Raw genomic sequence first — 15,871 nt, 5'->3', positions numbered from 1 at the left:
TGCAGAACCATAAAAAATGATTTTGATAATTACCAATGCTGTTAATTTAGGGCAGCTGTGGCATAAACCTTACTTTGAGTGGTGGTCTAATAAATTTGTTAAGCACTGTATCTACACAACATCCAATAACGGCTGGGAAATACAACAGAATATACTAGTAAAACTGCAGGCTCCAAACTGAAGAAAAAATAATCTTGACTCCAAAATTCAAGCCTCCTCAGACACACTTTTGCTCCTGCACATACATGGAGTGATTTCCAAACAGCTCTCAGCTCTCTTTTACCACCAGAGCTGCAAAATCTCTTCTCCCTTTACTTGAACTCTGTTTGCAGACTACAGAGGTGCATGTCTGCTCCAGATCACACTACAACCAGACAGAACTGCTGAATAAGGGAATGACTGACTACATGTTTCATAAATCAGATGAGGTAAGATGACAGGGTTCTAAGCATATGGATAGCACTTATTACATAGTTCTCTGACTTTGTCTTAGTTTGATGGGTGCAAAACAAGTGTAAGAAGAGTTGTGTGAATGACAGTATTAATTGTGCTTCCAAGAAAAAAGCTTAGTATCTGAGTCATCAGTTTACCTCCTTTTAGCACTTGCAAGATTTGCATATAATATACAAGAGTGTGTACACTTTGAAATATCTTATTACATGTTAGACAAGATCATTTTCAAACAACTCTTTTAAGATACTAACTGTATGCATGAGAAGGTGCTCAAATGTCAGCATGTGATGATTCACTGGTCAGCCCTTTCTGCAGGAATGCACAATCTGCTACTGATGACTTTATATTTTGAAGTGAAGAGTGTTTGCATGCTCTTTAGTGAGCAGAATACTTCTGACTATGAGCACACTCCCCTCTCCTGTATGTGTGCTAATACCTGCAGAGACCAGTGTGGCTCTCTGCTGGCAGTTTTGGGTACAGGGCAGATGTGAGTAAATGGTTGAAAGCATCCCTTGTTTCTGATTTATTTGGGGCCAGGGATTTCACCAGGGGTGGGCTCCTTAGAAAGCAGCATTTTTTTTTTACAATAAATACTACTACTACTACTAATAATAATAATAATAATAAACAAAGTCTGGTGACATTGAGGCCTCAATAAATTGAGTGCTATTTTATCCATGTACTGCTATTGAAGAAAGACAGTGCAGCAAACAGTTAACGGGGGATCAGGGGTGGAAAGTAACTCATTAGAAGCCTGAAATCACAGTTAAATGATTTCCTGTCAGAATTTTACACGGGTTCTATGCTGGAAGTAAACATGAAACATTACTGTAGGAACAGTATGGCAGTAATATAGACTAGAAATGGAAATAAATTTGCACGTAGCCTGCTCAGAGTAATAGAGACTAATAACCACCCAAATGAAGTGATGAGTAACTGCATTCAGCACAATATTTATTTGCAAAGAGGAATAAAAGCTGACAGAGCTAGCTGCTAACTTCAGCCACACTCTACTCAGCACACCAACCAGACATCATATTCCCACTGACACAATGAACCTGTGATGAATTTGACTGTTTCTGAGCATTTATTCCACTTAAGACCAGTCTTTAAATGTAATTTAAATGTGCACATGCCAAATAAGGAAGTAGTAACCTGGGAACATCACTAAAAACAACAATGAATGATCTGGAGCAATTTAACGAGACAGCAAAAAATCAACTTTTGTGAAACAGTGAAAGTTGAGCTTTTAACAGACAACATTAAAGCAGCATCAATTAAGCTCTGTGAAACATTATGTATACAGACTGGAAGGTGGTTACCTGAATTTAATCAGAATAAAATCGAACCAAGAAAAGACAGACCACAAACAAGAGCTCAAGAAAGTCCCTTTATTTTAAGTTAAGCCAAGTATTAAGCGAAATGAACTGATGGAGATGAAGGCAGGGGAAACCGGAAAGAAGCAAAATCAGAGCTGACGTAGATTTATGACTGTTGGACACCTGTGGACACATCCTTTTGTTCCAAGCGCATATGTGCCAACAAACGCACAGGTGTACTCATCAGTGCCTCCTCCAGCTTCCTCCACACCAGGATGTTGGTTTGTGCAAAAGCCAAGAAACACAGACATACCAAAGCCAAAGTAATAGAGTTAGATTATCCATGTCAGACTGGTTTACACCCATTCATCCTTCAGACTCAAACAAACTCTAAGGATCTATTTAATCTGTCTCACATCAACAAATTTAGTTAATTAGCCTTATCAAAGCATCAAATATATGAATTCAGTCTTTGATGCTATGAAGAAAAGGAAGTCTCCTTTCACCGTGTTTAGCAGAAAATCTCATTCAGATTTAAAATAAAGTCTGACACTGGATTACTAAGGACACATGCATGTGCAAGAAAATGGACATGCACACACAAATGTGTAGTTACCTCAGTGGAGTTTGCATGTGTGCAGTCTGTGCACAGCAGCTTCCTCTCCTCTCCTCCAGTTTGTCCTTTCTCTCCACTTTTTAGATCTCATGCTTCTAAATGATCTCTCTTTCTTTCTCTCCCTGGGCTCTTTTTGTCTTTACCTTGCTCAATCCCCCTCTCTTTCTGCAGTCACTTCCTCTCTGACACAGCAGCTGGACAAAACCTGGATACTGAATCATAACTTCCATGGATCTGGAGTTACTGAGACGAGGTGAAACTAGTGATATCAGACAGGGAGGCTGGCATGATGTTATTCTTGACAACAGAACACATGGACACTGACACCTATAGAGAGAACAGTACAGGCATGCACTGCTCTATTTAACAACAGAACATTTTAAATAATGAGGACTCTTTATGATGCATCAGGGCAGTTTTTGATGGAGTGTTATGATCAGGAGAGTACAGGAAAGCTTCTAATGGAGAGTCACTTTTATTATTGTTGTTTGCTTGTAGCCTGACAAATGTATTAATTATGGCTGCTGTGGTGGTTTTATCCTAAAGTGGTTAACATGGTCAGAATATAGTGAATTGGAGCTTCCTGATGGTATTAAGCCCCTCAAATTTTTAAGGGGTTAAATCAACCTGAATATTATTTTTTTATGACTAATTAACAACATAAGACTTAAAAAAACACCAGATTGTAGAAAGATTTTGAACAATGATGGTATTTAGAAAAAGACCGAGTAAAACATGCAGGTGTTGTAAAACCTGACTAGTCCAAAAAAAAAGAAAAAAAAAGAAAAAAATCAGGAAGTATGCATTTTGAAAAAGATTGTAAATAGTTGAGTCACTCACCAAAGACTTTACCGAGGAACAGAGTTTTGACCAGGTTGAACTGTGTGTCTGAGGCATCTGGGAGGGTGTAGCTGACAGGAGGGTAATGATCCAGCTGAAACAAAGAGAGACATGAGAAATTGAAAATCAGAATTTTGAGAATGGTGATTGGCTATTGAGGTGGGGCTGGCAGGAAAGGTTTGCAAGCTTCAGGCTCCCAGTCCAAATTACAGGAGACTCTGCAGGGGTTCCACATGTAATAAAAGCCACTGTGACCCCCGAGCAGGGGCCATTCCACCGCCTGAACAGCAGCAGACAAGCTGCCTTCAACTGCATGCCTTGTGCTCCAGCTTTAGCTTAAATTTTAGTGCAGTCAGCAGTCGGATTGTTGAGTACAAGAGTTCCTACCTTCGTTGAAACTATCTGGTCAGGAGTGTTGCTAAAAGCGCACTGGTACCTGAAGGACATACAACTCGTCTCCCGCCTCAAAAGGGATGGCTCCAAGACTTTTAACTCTGGCCATTTAACCCCTTAAAGCCTGTTAGATCACATTTGAGACATACTTTTATGATACCTCTAATCAATATGATCAATAAATTACTAAAAAAACCCCTTCTGAATACAATCTAAAAAATGATTTAAAAAATGCACTCAAGTGGATTATCAGTTACCACCTAATGTATCAAATGAGACACCAAAAATATTTATGTTAAATTTTTTGGAAATTTTGATTTTTTTTTTTTTTTTTTTTGGGGGGGGGGGGGTTCCAGAAGAAAGTCAAATAATCATTTCAGTCCCAAAAAATTAGAATTTTCTGGCAATAATTTGTGTTTTCAGGCTTTAAGGGGTTAAAATTCATGATTTAACTTGCCATGGTTCCAGCAAGTTAAAAGTCTTGCGGCGTCAAGATTCAGCTTTAGGATGACAGTAGGGCTTGTATCATCCTTCTTCTCCCACCCCAGAAGGATGATACAAGCCCTGTCATCCTAAATCTGATTCTTGACTCCATAAGACTTCTAACTTGCTAGAACCATGGAAGGAGCATTAACGGACTGACCCCTGCTCACTTCTGGATCTGATCAGACTCTAATCACACACCGTGATCACAAGCAAGAAGTTTTGATCTGGGCAGGACTAGCTGTAGAAAGTGTTTTGTTGTCGTGTCTGCTTGTTCCTTGATGATTTACCTTGATGTGTCCTTATTATCTCCTTGGATCTAGTGAACCATTTTAAGAACATCATCAATCTTCGCTCAATATCTGTCTTGTGTTGCTATTCCTCTTATACTCTCACTTGTAGACATTTTTTCCACACTTTGCTTGTGAATAGAATTTTATAGTTTAGTTAAAATAGTTATTTGTTTAATTGTCATTGATGCGGCATTGTTTTGTAAATCCTGTTATAGATTTAAAGAGAAGTTGTGTGTGATTATTGGATATAAACAGTAATAATCCACTAAGTTGAGGTCAGTGCTCACTTTTGCGCCTTTATATTCTTAAAATACCAAAATTTATGATATACCAATAAAGTTGTTATTCAAATCTTAAATTCTGAGACTGATTTTTGGTTTCTTTTTGGTTGTCCCCTGTCTTCAGGGTGGAGCCCCATTATTTATCAATCATGTTCATTTGCATTTTCATTCAAAATAATGATAATTATTATTACTATTTTAATAATAAGAATAATCCAGCATTTTTACAACACCAACAATTTTTGCAATTTTATTAAATATTGTCAGTTTCATTTTTGTAATCTGGTAACAGTGTCTTTATGTATTTTTTTGTGATGGGTATTTCTTATTTTTGAAAACAAGTGCCTCTTTCTTTTTGTAACACTATGTTTTGTTTTGTTTTATTTTATTTATTTATTTATTTTTTTTTTTTCAGAATATTTGTTAGCAATAAGTTTGTAATTTGGATTTGATCCAGCTTGTTGGCTAGGGACCAGGAAGGGGATCATCCAGTGTCATCATTGGATAATTCACTAAACTTTAGCATTGCAAAACTACCAGACAGGAGGGATTGAACTGTTGCCGCTTTGAGAGAGACAAAGCAATATTCTGCTCCTTTAAATCATCCAAGACTAAAGACAAGTGAAATATGGGTTAAAACACACCTGCACCAGGTAAGATGTTTGTTCCTGCTGCATCTGGTTCAGGTAAAAAATAGACAAGCCCTCCAGCAATTAGCCTGCCCCCTGACCTCACGGTGAACTCTGATCAAAGTATAGTTGTCTGGCTCTGTGCCAGAGCAGAGACAGAAGTTAGGGATTAAATTTACTGTTTTCTGGCACAAATCCCTGTTATGATTCTTTTAATGAGCTTTAGGCCACTGTAGCTGAAAGATTTTGGATATTTACCTCACAATGAATGAAAACACAGCATATAGCTGGCTGTTAACTTTCAATGAAGGCAATAACACCGGCTAACATTATGTGCTATCATGTGACAAAATTAGTGGATGATGAAATCACACCGGTGTGATCATGGACCCCTCAGTTTTAAACCAAGGTGAAAAACTTTCCAAGGATCACAATCCAAAATTCACTCACACATAGATCTCAGCAATGTTTACAGCAAACTTTGTCCTATCTATCTATCTATCTATCTATCTATCTATCTATCTATCTATCTATCTATCTGTATCTAGTGTGTTCAGACACAATTTTTTGGGGATTTTTACTTTACAGGGACTTTAAAGACACCTTTATTCTTTATTCTCAGTATCCTCATCAGTCTCTACAAAAACACCTGCTCTATCCTGATCTTTTCAGCTAAGTTAATGCTAATCACATGGAAATAATTAAAGCTTTTGTTGAGTTTTTCTGCTTTTCAGTCTGAAAAGTAATCTTCAGTAATGACCCTGCAAACAGGTCTACAGATTACTGATGAACAACATGTCGTGCTGTGTTCAAAGAATATAGAACTAAGAAGAACAAAAAGCATAGTTACAAAGACGATCCCCTTGCAGAAGGAGGAGAGCTGATGGAGGGAGGGAATACACGACTTTAATATCCCTGAAACATAATTAACTTGTTATTGCTGTTTCTCTGAAGTTTCTAATTAGCTTGATGGCTGTAGCCGCTGTCATGAAGAGAGTTATTTCAGACTAGCATTGTTCTCTGTGTTGTAGACACAAAAGCTACTTCCTCTTTCCTTCTCTGTGCTTACAGTTAGACCTTATCATGCAATGGTACTGGCCTGTTATTACAGGGTTGAAATTTATTTGTGTGAAAAGTCCTGTTTGCAGATTTGAGTCAGTGGAGTCCTCTCTCTACACCTCCTCCAATGTTAGACTATTTCCTCCCTTTTTCACAAACACACAAACCAAGTTTATCCTAATTTGGTTCTTTCCAAACGTCTGGTCTCAGAGGAGCATTCTGTGGCTTTTGTTTTCCACTGTGACTGGAGGGTGGGGTATTTGGGTACAATAACATTTGGTTCAGCTTATTTACTTTTATCTGTAGAAACAAATTGGCTGCACAGGCACTCCTCTTTGTGGAGTCTCCAAACCCCACAAAGAGGTCCACAGAGGAGGACGGCCTGGAAACAAACCTCATTTAACCAAACTTTCAACTGAAATTATTGAGATTCTGCCTTTTAATGTAGCACGGTGTAGACAAGAGTTTCCTCCTTCAAACTTCATTTGTGCAGAGCTACATAATGAGGAGGTAGATGAGGAGAAAATTAACTGTAGATGAAATCTGTTCTACTAAATATGTGCTCAAAGAGAATCTAATTTAGCCAATGTTCTGTTTATATTCACACTAATTTTCTGTAAACAGAGAATGCTCTGCTTTCATAGCAACACTGATTCTTCAATGAAATCTGAGAGACAGAAAATAGTCCCATTAAACATTAGAGAAGCAAAGTGGGACTCCATGCTTATCTATTTTCTCTACAATGAACACAACTATTAGCTGAGTTAGAGAGGGGTGGAGGATGTGAAAGGAGAGAGAGGATGGAGAGAAAGGAAAGGAAAAAGAAGATAATGGGGGTGCAGTGGAAAGGTGGAAAAAAGTGGAAGGGAAATCTATGTGATAAAAGGTAACCGAAGAAGAGGATAAGAGAGGAGAGCTGGCCATAGTAGTGGAAATGCCCCTGTGCCTGCAGGGATTCCTCTCTTTCATCTCCACACCCTGTTTGAGGTTGGGAGCAGAGATGGGAACTTGATTTCATCTCTCCATGTTTCTCCTTTGATAGGGAGCTGACCTGACCAGACCTCACTGACTGCTTCAAGACCAAACACAGCTCTTCATGCTGCACTTTTAATATACATGTTTCCACATATTTAAGTGAACATGCAAATGCAGCCTCTGGGACCCTGAAGGTGTTAAATCACTCAGATCATAGAAGGAATCTTGGTCATTAAAATGTATGGGCGTACTTTTTAAGTCAAAAAGCATGATCTTTTTGCAACTTCCTCATTTCATTTCATTCATTCTCCACATCTTCTATGCTTCTTTTACTCCTCAATTACCATTACACTCCTGCTCATCCATTGGCTGTATTACCATTCCACAAACATAGGCAACTGTTTGGGATTTCATGCTACAAGAAACCTCAGGCATAGGCAAAGCTATGTATTGAGATATATGTCCAGATTTATTTTATTTTTTTATTTTATTTAGATCCTTAGTGTATTCAGAAAGTATCCAGGCCTCCTTCACTGTTGTCAGTCTTGTAATGTTGCAGCCTAATGAAACAGGATTGGTGCACAGCGCAGATCTGTTAAAGGCTACGAAAATTTCTCATGCACTGATGGTTCCTAAGAGCATAGCAGCCTCCAGGATTCTCTAATGGAAGAGGTTTGGCACAGCCACGGCTCTTCCAAGAGCTGGTCGCCTAGCCAAACTGAGCACTCGGGGGAAGGAGTGTTGAGCAAGAACCTCATGGTTGCTCTGACTGAGTTCACAAGATCCCATGGGGCAAAGTTTCAGAGGAACAACCATCACTGCAGCTCTCCACCAATCTGGGCTTATGGCAGAGTGGAGAGATGGAAACCTCTAATCAGCAAAACACATGAAAGCCTTCTTACCTCTCACATGGAGTTCTCTGCAACCTCCAAGCAAGCTTTCATGTGATTCACACTGAGGAGAGGCTTCCGTCCAGCCGCTCTGCCATAAAACCCAGATTGGTGGAGGGCTGCAGTGATGGATGTCCCTCTGGAACTTCCTCCCATCTCCACACAGGACCTCTGGAGCTTAGTCAGGAGATTATCAGGTTTTTGGTCACCTCTCTTACTGTGGTTCTTCTCCCTCTGTTGCTTAGTTTGGCCAGGAAGTCAGCTCTTGGAACAGTCTCTGTCGTGCAAAACTTCTTCTGTTTGAGAATTCTGGAGGCCACAGTGCTCTTGGGAACCTTCACTTCAACAGATTTTCCATACCCTTCCCCAGATCTGTGCCTTGCAACAATCCTGAGCTCTGCAGGAGGGATTCCTAGATATGGGAGGAACCTGAGCTAAATTCTAAGCACTGCTGCAAAGGGTCTGAATACTTAAGTCGATGTGATAATTCTCTCTTTTTTTTTTTTTTTTTTTTTTTTTTTCAGAACTGCAAAAAAAAATCTAAAATTCTGTTTTCCCTTTGTCAGGATGGGGTACACAGTGTAGCCTAATGAGAATAAAAAAAGAAAAAAGAATTGACTGTAGCATCAAGCTGCACCATAACAACATTGACAGAAGTAAAGGCGTCTGAATGCATTGTACATAGAGATATTAACCCAATAACACAGCGGCTTACTGGCTGGTAAAACAACATAAAACCTATCAAATAAAAACTGATAATACACCTTTATAGATCATACATTTAGACATAAAAAGCGTTTGAGATGTGGAGACTTCACATTGAGAGGTGATGAGGAAGTACTTCTTGTTCATATGTAAGTACTGTTGTATTTCCCTAAAGTAGATGCTTTATAATATAGACTTTTCCTCTAGCTATGGCTGCTTCAAGCAAAATAGAGAACAGCCCCGTATCGCCTGTGGCCTCCATGTGATTAAAACTGCCCCTACTCATCCTCCTACTTGTACTCTGTCATGTCTCTTTCAGTAAAGTGTCAGAATGCCTTCACAATTTCTAACCCTGACAGCAGAAGAGAGCCTTCACAACTTTAGGCTGACACTCCGCTTTCTCTTTTACAAGGGAAGTTAGGTTTGATCTATCACTGGGCCCAGCAGCATCACTAACTTTTACTGAATGTGACTTCTGTGTCATGTCATGATGATGTACCTCAGAAATTATGTACCTCCTCCCCTTCCCCCTTCCCCCTGCTGGCTTGCTTTCACACTAGCAACATCGAACCGTGCCCGGGCGCACTTGCATATTTACTCAGTCTGAAACAGCAGGTGGCAGTATGCACGTAGCTGGTTCACAAACCTGCCAAGGAGGAGAAAGAAGAAAAGGCTCCCATGGCAACCAGTTGGGTCATGACTTGAGTGAAGTTTGTTTTTGTTTTAACCCAGCAAAAAAGTCCATCAAGCAGCCATGGGGGACTTAAAATCCCTTTTTAAGATGCCAGCAACTTCGCTCTTCATATCTGCACAAACTGGATTAAATGGGCTCGTGCTGCACAGATACAGCTGGTTTTGAGGTGACAGGAGACTTTTATTGCCTTTGCACCTCATCTCACTGACTCCAACTTGTGTTCATCTGTAAGGTGAGTCCCAACAGACTGTTTATTGACTTGATTCTGATGTCTTTTATTGAGAAAAGATGTAAACAAACTGCGTGGAAAGAACTTTAATTTTTATGATGGTGTCATGAGGCCGATACGGCACTCTGTCCATATCCGGCGTGGTTGTATTCATATCTCATCCGAACCATGCCAGAGTCCACTTGAATCTCTCCGAGACCACCTCCCCAAGTGGGCCCAGGCCCGTTGCCCTGGCACGGTTTGTTTGCATTCACACTTATCAAGGTCTCAAGTGCACTCGGATCCAGGACCGGGCCCCTAGTGTAAAAGCCACCTAAATGATCCATAGTCCACTGTGGCTGATGGATTTGGTAAATTTACCTCACAATGAACAAAAAAACAGCATTTAACTGACTGTTAACTTTCAATAAAGGCAGTGACATCAGCTAACAACAGACTGTATGATATGAACTGCACCGTGAGAGGGGCGGAGTCATTCACCACTGTGGGCCGGTGACATCACCAGTCCACATATTTACCCCAGCCAAATCAAACCCAGCCAGGAAAGAGGTGACAAACTTTCAAATGGTCTAAATCCAAAATTCACTCACATGTAGGTCTCATTGTTTTCACATGTTTACAGCAACCATATTCCAACATATCTAGTGTGTTAAGACACACATTTTGGATTTCACTCTACAGGGTCTTTCAGTGAGTCAGTGAGGCCTGCAGGTCTTTAGATGATGTTCTGGGTTCTTTCGTGACCTCCTGGATAAGGTTGTCGATGCAATGTAGGAGTAATCTGGTAGGCCAACCACTCTTTGGAAGATTTACCACTGTTCTGAGTCTTCTCCATTTGTGGACAATGGCTCTCACCTTGGGTTAGCTGGAGTCCGAGAGCCTTAGAAATGCATTTATAACCCTTTCTAGAGTGAGAGATGTCAGTGACGTTGTTTATTATCTGTATGTCAGAACATAATAAAGTTTGTTTTAAACATGCACAGGACTTCTGCACAAATCTCAGGTAGTCCATTTATCATTACTTTACTGTATTTTAGATTGTAAGCTTAACTGAGGGGACTGATCTTTTCACACTTCCTTGTTACTTTCATTTGAACTAAAATAGCTTCACTTCATTACAGCTCATTAGTGTGATGGCGAGCTAAAGTCATGCATCCTGTCTGAAAGTAAATAAACGTTTACTAAAAGCCCTCCTGGGAAGCAGGAGCAGATGGTCGGAGGTATGGAGAGTAGAAGAGGAGTGCAATGGTGAGGCAAAAATGTTCATTATGTAGTAAAGCCTTTATAGTGTGTACACCTGACAAGATAAAACATACTTATACTTATGCATGACCATTTGTGTTTATATATAGACATTAGGGGTATGTTTGCACCTTAAAAAGAGTCCAGAGGCAGCGAGGAAACATGAAACGTTTCACTCAAAGACACCTTGGTAAGTACTGCTTCCAGCAGGATTTTTTCATCTACCATCTTTAAACTTAATCTTTGTTCTCCCCTGCTGATTGCTTTTTTTCTTCAATCCAAATGACTACATTATGCCTACCAGTGCTCCTCTTAATTCTCTGAGCACTCTTTACTGTGAAGAACCAAACCCATCATTTAAGAAAAACATGATCCAAAGGGATTATCACAGTTCAATCTTAGCACTTCGGGAGAGTCATAGTGAGGATGGGCCATGTATCTCAAATTTGGACACAACCGAGCTGCAATCAAGCCGAGGAAAAGTTTCATGCATGTAAGTGTGATGAGCAGAGAACAGTACAGTCTCTCTATGACAGTAAAAGTGATGTGTTGTATTAAAGTGCTCCCATCCCGGTGATCGGTAACTGCAGGAGGTGATCTGCTCAGAAGATGAGAATGATTTCCATTTGATGCTTGGGTTTAATTTTCTTGCTGTCTGAGAATCTTGCTGAATGTAGATGGTTAGACTGCAGTATGGATGTCAAAGGAACATGACACATAGAGGACTTTAAGGCCTCTCTAGTGGAGAGGATGCAAATATAAGAGATGCACTGGGTTATCTAACAATTTATGATTTAATTTATGACAGAAACAGCGAAGAGCACTGATTTGGTCCTGTAATTATCACAAGTACAAGAATATTTTACCAGGGAACATGAAATTATGACTTCCATTGTCGAATAAGAAAAGACCACTATTGCTGGAAAGTTATTTAACTGTAATTGATTAGTTTTTAGTAGGGAGAGGGCCTCGTTTACCATTTGTAGGGACCAAATGAGAATTGGCTTATTCATTTGGGACCTGCCTTATCAATAGTTCATATGTAAGGTTATTTAAATGTTGACATATTTACAGTTTATGTACATTCAATATATTTCATATTGGATATATTTCATGGATAATAATTTAGTTAAAAAGGGACTTTCATGGTTATTTCTTATTTACATATATTTAGAATTCATTAGTTCAAAAGGTTAATGAGACACAGACAGACAATGTGTGATAAAAACGTTTTATTTAGAACTGCTCCAGACTGGTCACGTGACCTACTTAGTTTGATACGCAGCGTAAGCTGGTGTGGGCGGAGAGATGAAGCCAGCTCAGCATAGAAGCGAGACAGTTTTTGACCGTGCGACCTGACTCTTATGTACAACTTTCTGTTATTAAAGTTGTAAACTACAAGTTGTTGTCCTGTCGTTCGCGTTCAAGACTCATCGTTACTCTGGCTTCAAGGTGTTTTGTTTTTAGAAGATGTTTTTTGAGAATACACCTATATTTGTCAAAAACTAGCTAAGGAGCCAGCTAGCACCAAAAGAGACTCGGAGAGGACGCGGCACGGGGCCAAGAAAAGCTGGCTGGATGCGAAGAAACGGGAGGCAATCTGAAGTAGGGAAACGGTAATCCATTGACTCTACGGGACAAGGTAAAGAGAAATCTTCATATTGTCTATGCCAGAAAGAAATGTGGTGAAGATAGAAGGCTACAGCCAGGGAAGCTAATGAAAGCTAACGTCGGTAAACAAGCTATCTAGATACACGGAGCCTACGTGAAATCGAAAGTGAAAGTGAACACCACGTTTTCCTGCATTGAAAACGCACGTCGTAGCTTTGACTCAACCATACAGAGTTTGGCACTGTATTAGAAGCTGTTTTGCATTCGTTTTTTGTACTGAGAAAAGTGACCCTGAAAGAAAGGGTGCTTTTGAACGTTGCATACAGTTAAAGTGAGCCTTACTGCAAGTGATAAGATGGATGGAGAAAATGAGCACAGAGACGTGGAAAACCCGACATTAAAGGAGCAGGGAAGGTCACGGAGGCTAACAGAAAAGGGAATGGAGGATAAATTGCTAAGATGCATTTCATTGAGGAGACAAAGATTAAGAGATCTGTCCAACAAAATGAATGTAATGGAAGCATTGATGAAAGATGTTCAAAACGTGCAGTGTGTCCAAGATGAATTGGAAGATGACTTTGGTCGTGCATTAGAGGAATTTAAAAGTCTGAACAAAGAAGTAATGGGCCTCATGGCTAAAGACGAACAAGCGATAGACCAAGAGAACTGGTTCGAACCCAAAATGGCACCCATCAGAGAATTTATGAAAACAACAAAAAAATGGATCGCTGCCGCACACAAGTCATGTCCAAAAGAGGATGATGACCAGAAAGGGGCTCAGCTACAAAGGCAGCCTGAAGCAGAAGACGATATGCAAGATGATGTGCAGCCAGAAGACAGCGCTTCACAGACTAGCTTCCCGCACAGTAGACGCGCCCATTCTCATGCATCTTACGTAAGCCAATCAGCAGTAGGTTCAAGAGTTTCGGCGACACGCGCTAAACAAGAAGCAGAACACGCTGCGTTGCTGGAACGCGCTGCGGCGCTGAGGAAAAAACAGCAGTTAGAGCAAGAAGAAGCAGAACTGCAGCGACTCGAGTTAGAGGAAGCTGCCTTAAAGAAACAGCGCGAGCTGGAAGAGGTGAAAGCAAAGCAACAGAGGAGTATAGAGATAGCCAGAATAAAAGCTAAAAAAGAAGAACTCGAGATCGAGACTGCATTGGCTGAAAGTAGCGCAAAACTGAAAGTGCTTAATGAATATGAAAGACCTGAAGACGGTGTGAGCAGCCACACACGAGGATCAAGACATGGAGAGAGTGTGAGGCAAGACGTAATTCGTGCCTCGCCATCTCAACCAGACAACCTGAACCCTCATATGCCGTCACAGATGCCGCATATTCAAGTGCCACCAGTGGCTCTACAGAACTCTAGCTCCCATTCTAACGTCAGTAGAGATGATAACATACTAAAGGTCATGCAGAAACAGAATGTAATCACAGAGCTGCTTGTAAGGCAACAGAAGCAATCTCAGTTACCAACCAAGGATATTCCAGTGTTCAGGGGTGACGCATTGCAATACAAGTCCTTCATCAGAGCATTCGAACATTCAATAGAGCAGAGGACAGATAATGATCAGGATAAATTGTACTTCTTGGAACAATTTACAAATGGTGAACCCCAAGAGCTAGTTCGTAGCTGCATCCACATGCAGCCTAGCAGAGGCTACAAGGAAGCTAAGCGACTGCTTCACAAGCACTATGGAGACGAACTGCGCATCGCCAGCGCATACATTGACAAAGCATTACAGTGGCCGCAGATCAAGTCTGAAGACAGAAGGGCACTGAATGCCTATGCAATGTTCCTGGTTGGATGCCGCAACACAATGGAGGATATAGAGTTGCTAGAAGAGATGGATAACCCTACCAACTTACGGACAGTGGTATCCAAGTTACCCTACAAACTGAAAGAGCGTTGGCGTGCTGAAGCCTACAACATCAAAGATAGAAGAAACCGAAGAGCGAGATTTACAGACCTGGTGACATATATAGAACATCAAGCCAAAATAGCAACAGATCCCCTCTTCGGTGACATCCCAGACAGCCGCCCAACCACTGTTGGAAAGAACGAAAAGGAGAGGCCCCCAGCTAAGAAAGAGAAACGTGGGAGCTTTGCAACAAACGTCTCCACTGAAAACCAAAGGTCAAAAGGGGCCAGCGAGAAGTCAACAAACCCAAGTAAAAAGGGAAGCGCCTTCGAGAAGCCCTGTATGTACTGCCAGCAAACTCATCACACCTTGGCAACGTGCAACAAAATCAAGAATCAGCCGCACAGGCAACGGGTGGAGTTTTTGAAGTCGAAGGGCTTATGCTTCTCATGCTTGTCTTTGGGCCATCTTAGTAAGTTCTGCAAGAAAAGAGCAGAGTGTAAAGAATGTGCACTAAAGCACCCAGACATCCTGCACAAAGATAAAGACGATTCTACCTCCCAAGAAAAGAACAATGGCGTTCAGGAAGAGGAATCAAGCCCTCAAGTTCCTGTCACACAAGAGGCCGCCTGCCTCACTGGGGCCGGAGAAAATGAATGTGTGCTGTCAATAGTTCCGGTGAAAATCAAATCAAGAAAGAGTGACAAACATGTAGAAACGTATGCTTTTATGGATCCGGGGAGCACAGCAACATTCATCACAGAAGATTTGCAGAAGAAACTGAACGTCAAAGGGAAACCAACACAAATACTCCTTAGTACAATGAGTCAAGAAAACCCTGGAGGACAGAAACCCATGAGCAGTTATGTGATATCAGACTTGGAAATATGTGGGCTGGAAGACAGCAAGTTCATCGAGTTACCCAAGGTGTACACCCACGGTAACATACCTGTGCACACTGAGAACATACCTAAGCAATCAGAGATCCGTAGATGGCCTTACCTCAGTGAAGTACGCCTGCCAGAGATAGAAGCGGATGTCGGGCTACTTATTGGAGCAAACTGTTCAAGAGCAATGGAGCCGTGGCACATTATAAACAGTCGAAATGGAGGACCCTATGCGGTGAAGACTGCCATTGGCTGGGTCGTGAATGGGCCCATAAGGAAGGAACAGAGTGACAAGGAGAAACCATCTCAGTGTTCAGTGAGTAGGATCACAGTGATGGAAATCGAGAAACTACTTGTCCAGCAGTATAACACAGATTTTCCAGAGCGCCACTATGATGACAAGAACGA

At 40.9% G+C, this 15,871-nt stretch overlaps 1 protein-coding gene across 1 annotated transcript in view; it reads right to left on the bottom strand.

Annotated features, from left to right (window-relative positions):
- Positions 1-15,871, bottom strand: part of LOC121527275 (contactin-associated protein-like 2) — a 230,438-nt gene that overhangs the window by 5,240 nt on the left and 209,327 nt on the right. The window contains exon 23 of the mRNA XM_041814171.1: positions 3,229-3,322. Within this exon, the coding sequence (XP_041670105.1) occupies positions 3,229-3,322 (94 nt within the window). The remainder of the gene's footprint in view (positions 1-3,228; positions 3,323-15,871) is intronic.

The sequence above is a fragment of the Cheilinus undulatus genome, linkage group 19, assembly GCF_018320785.1.
Source record: "Cheilinus undulatus linkage group 19, ASM1832078v1, whole genome shotgun sequence".
Classification (NCBI taxonomy): domain Eukaryota; kingdom Metazoa; phylum Chordata; class Actinopteri; order Labriformes; family Labridae; genus Cheilinus; species Cheilinus undulatus.
This window is presented reverse-complemented; position numbering and strand designations above follow the sequence as displayed.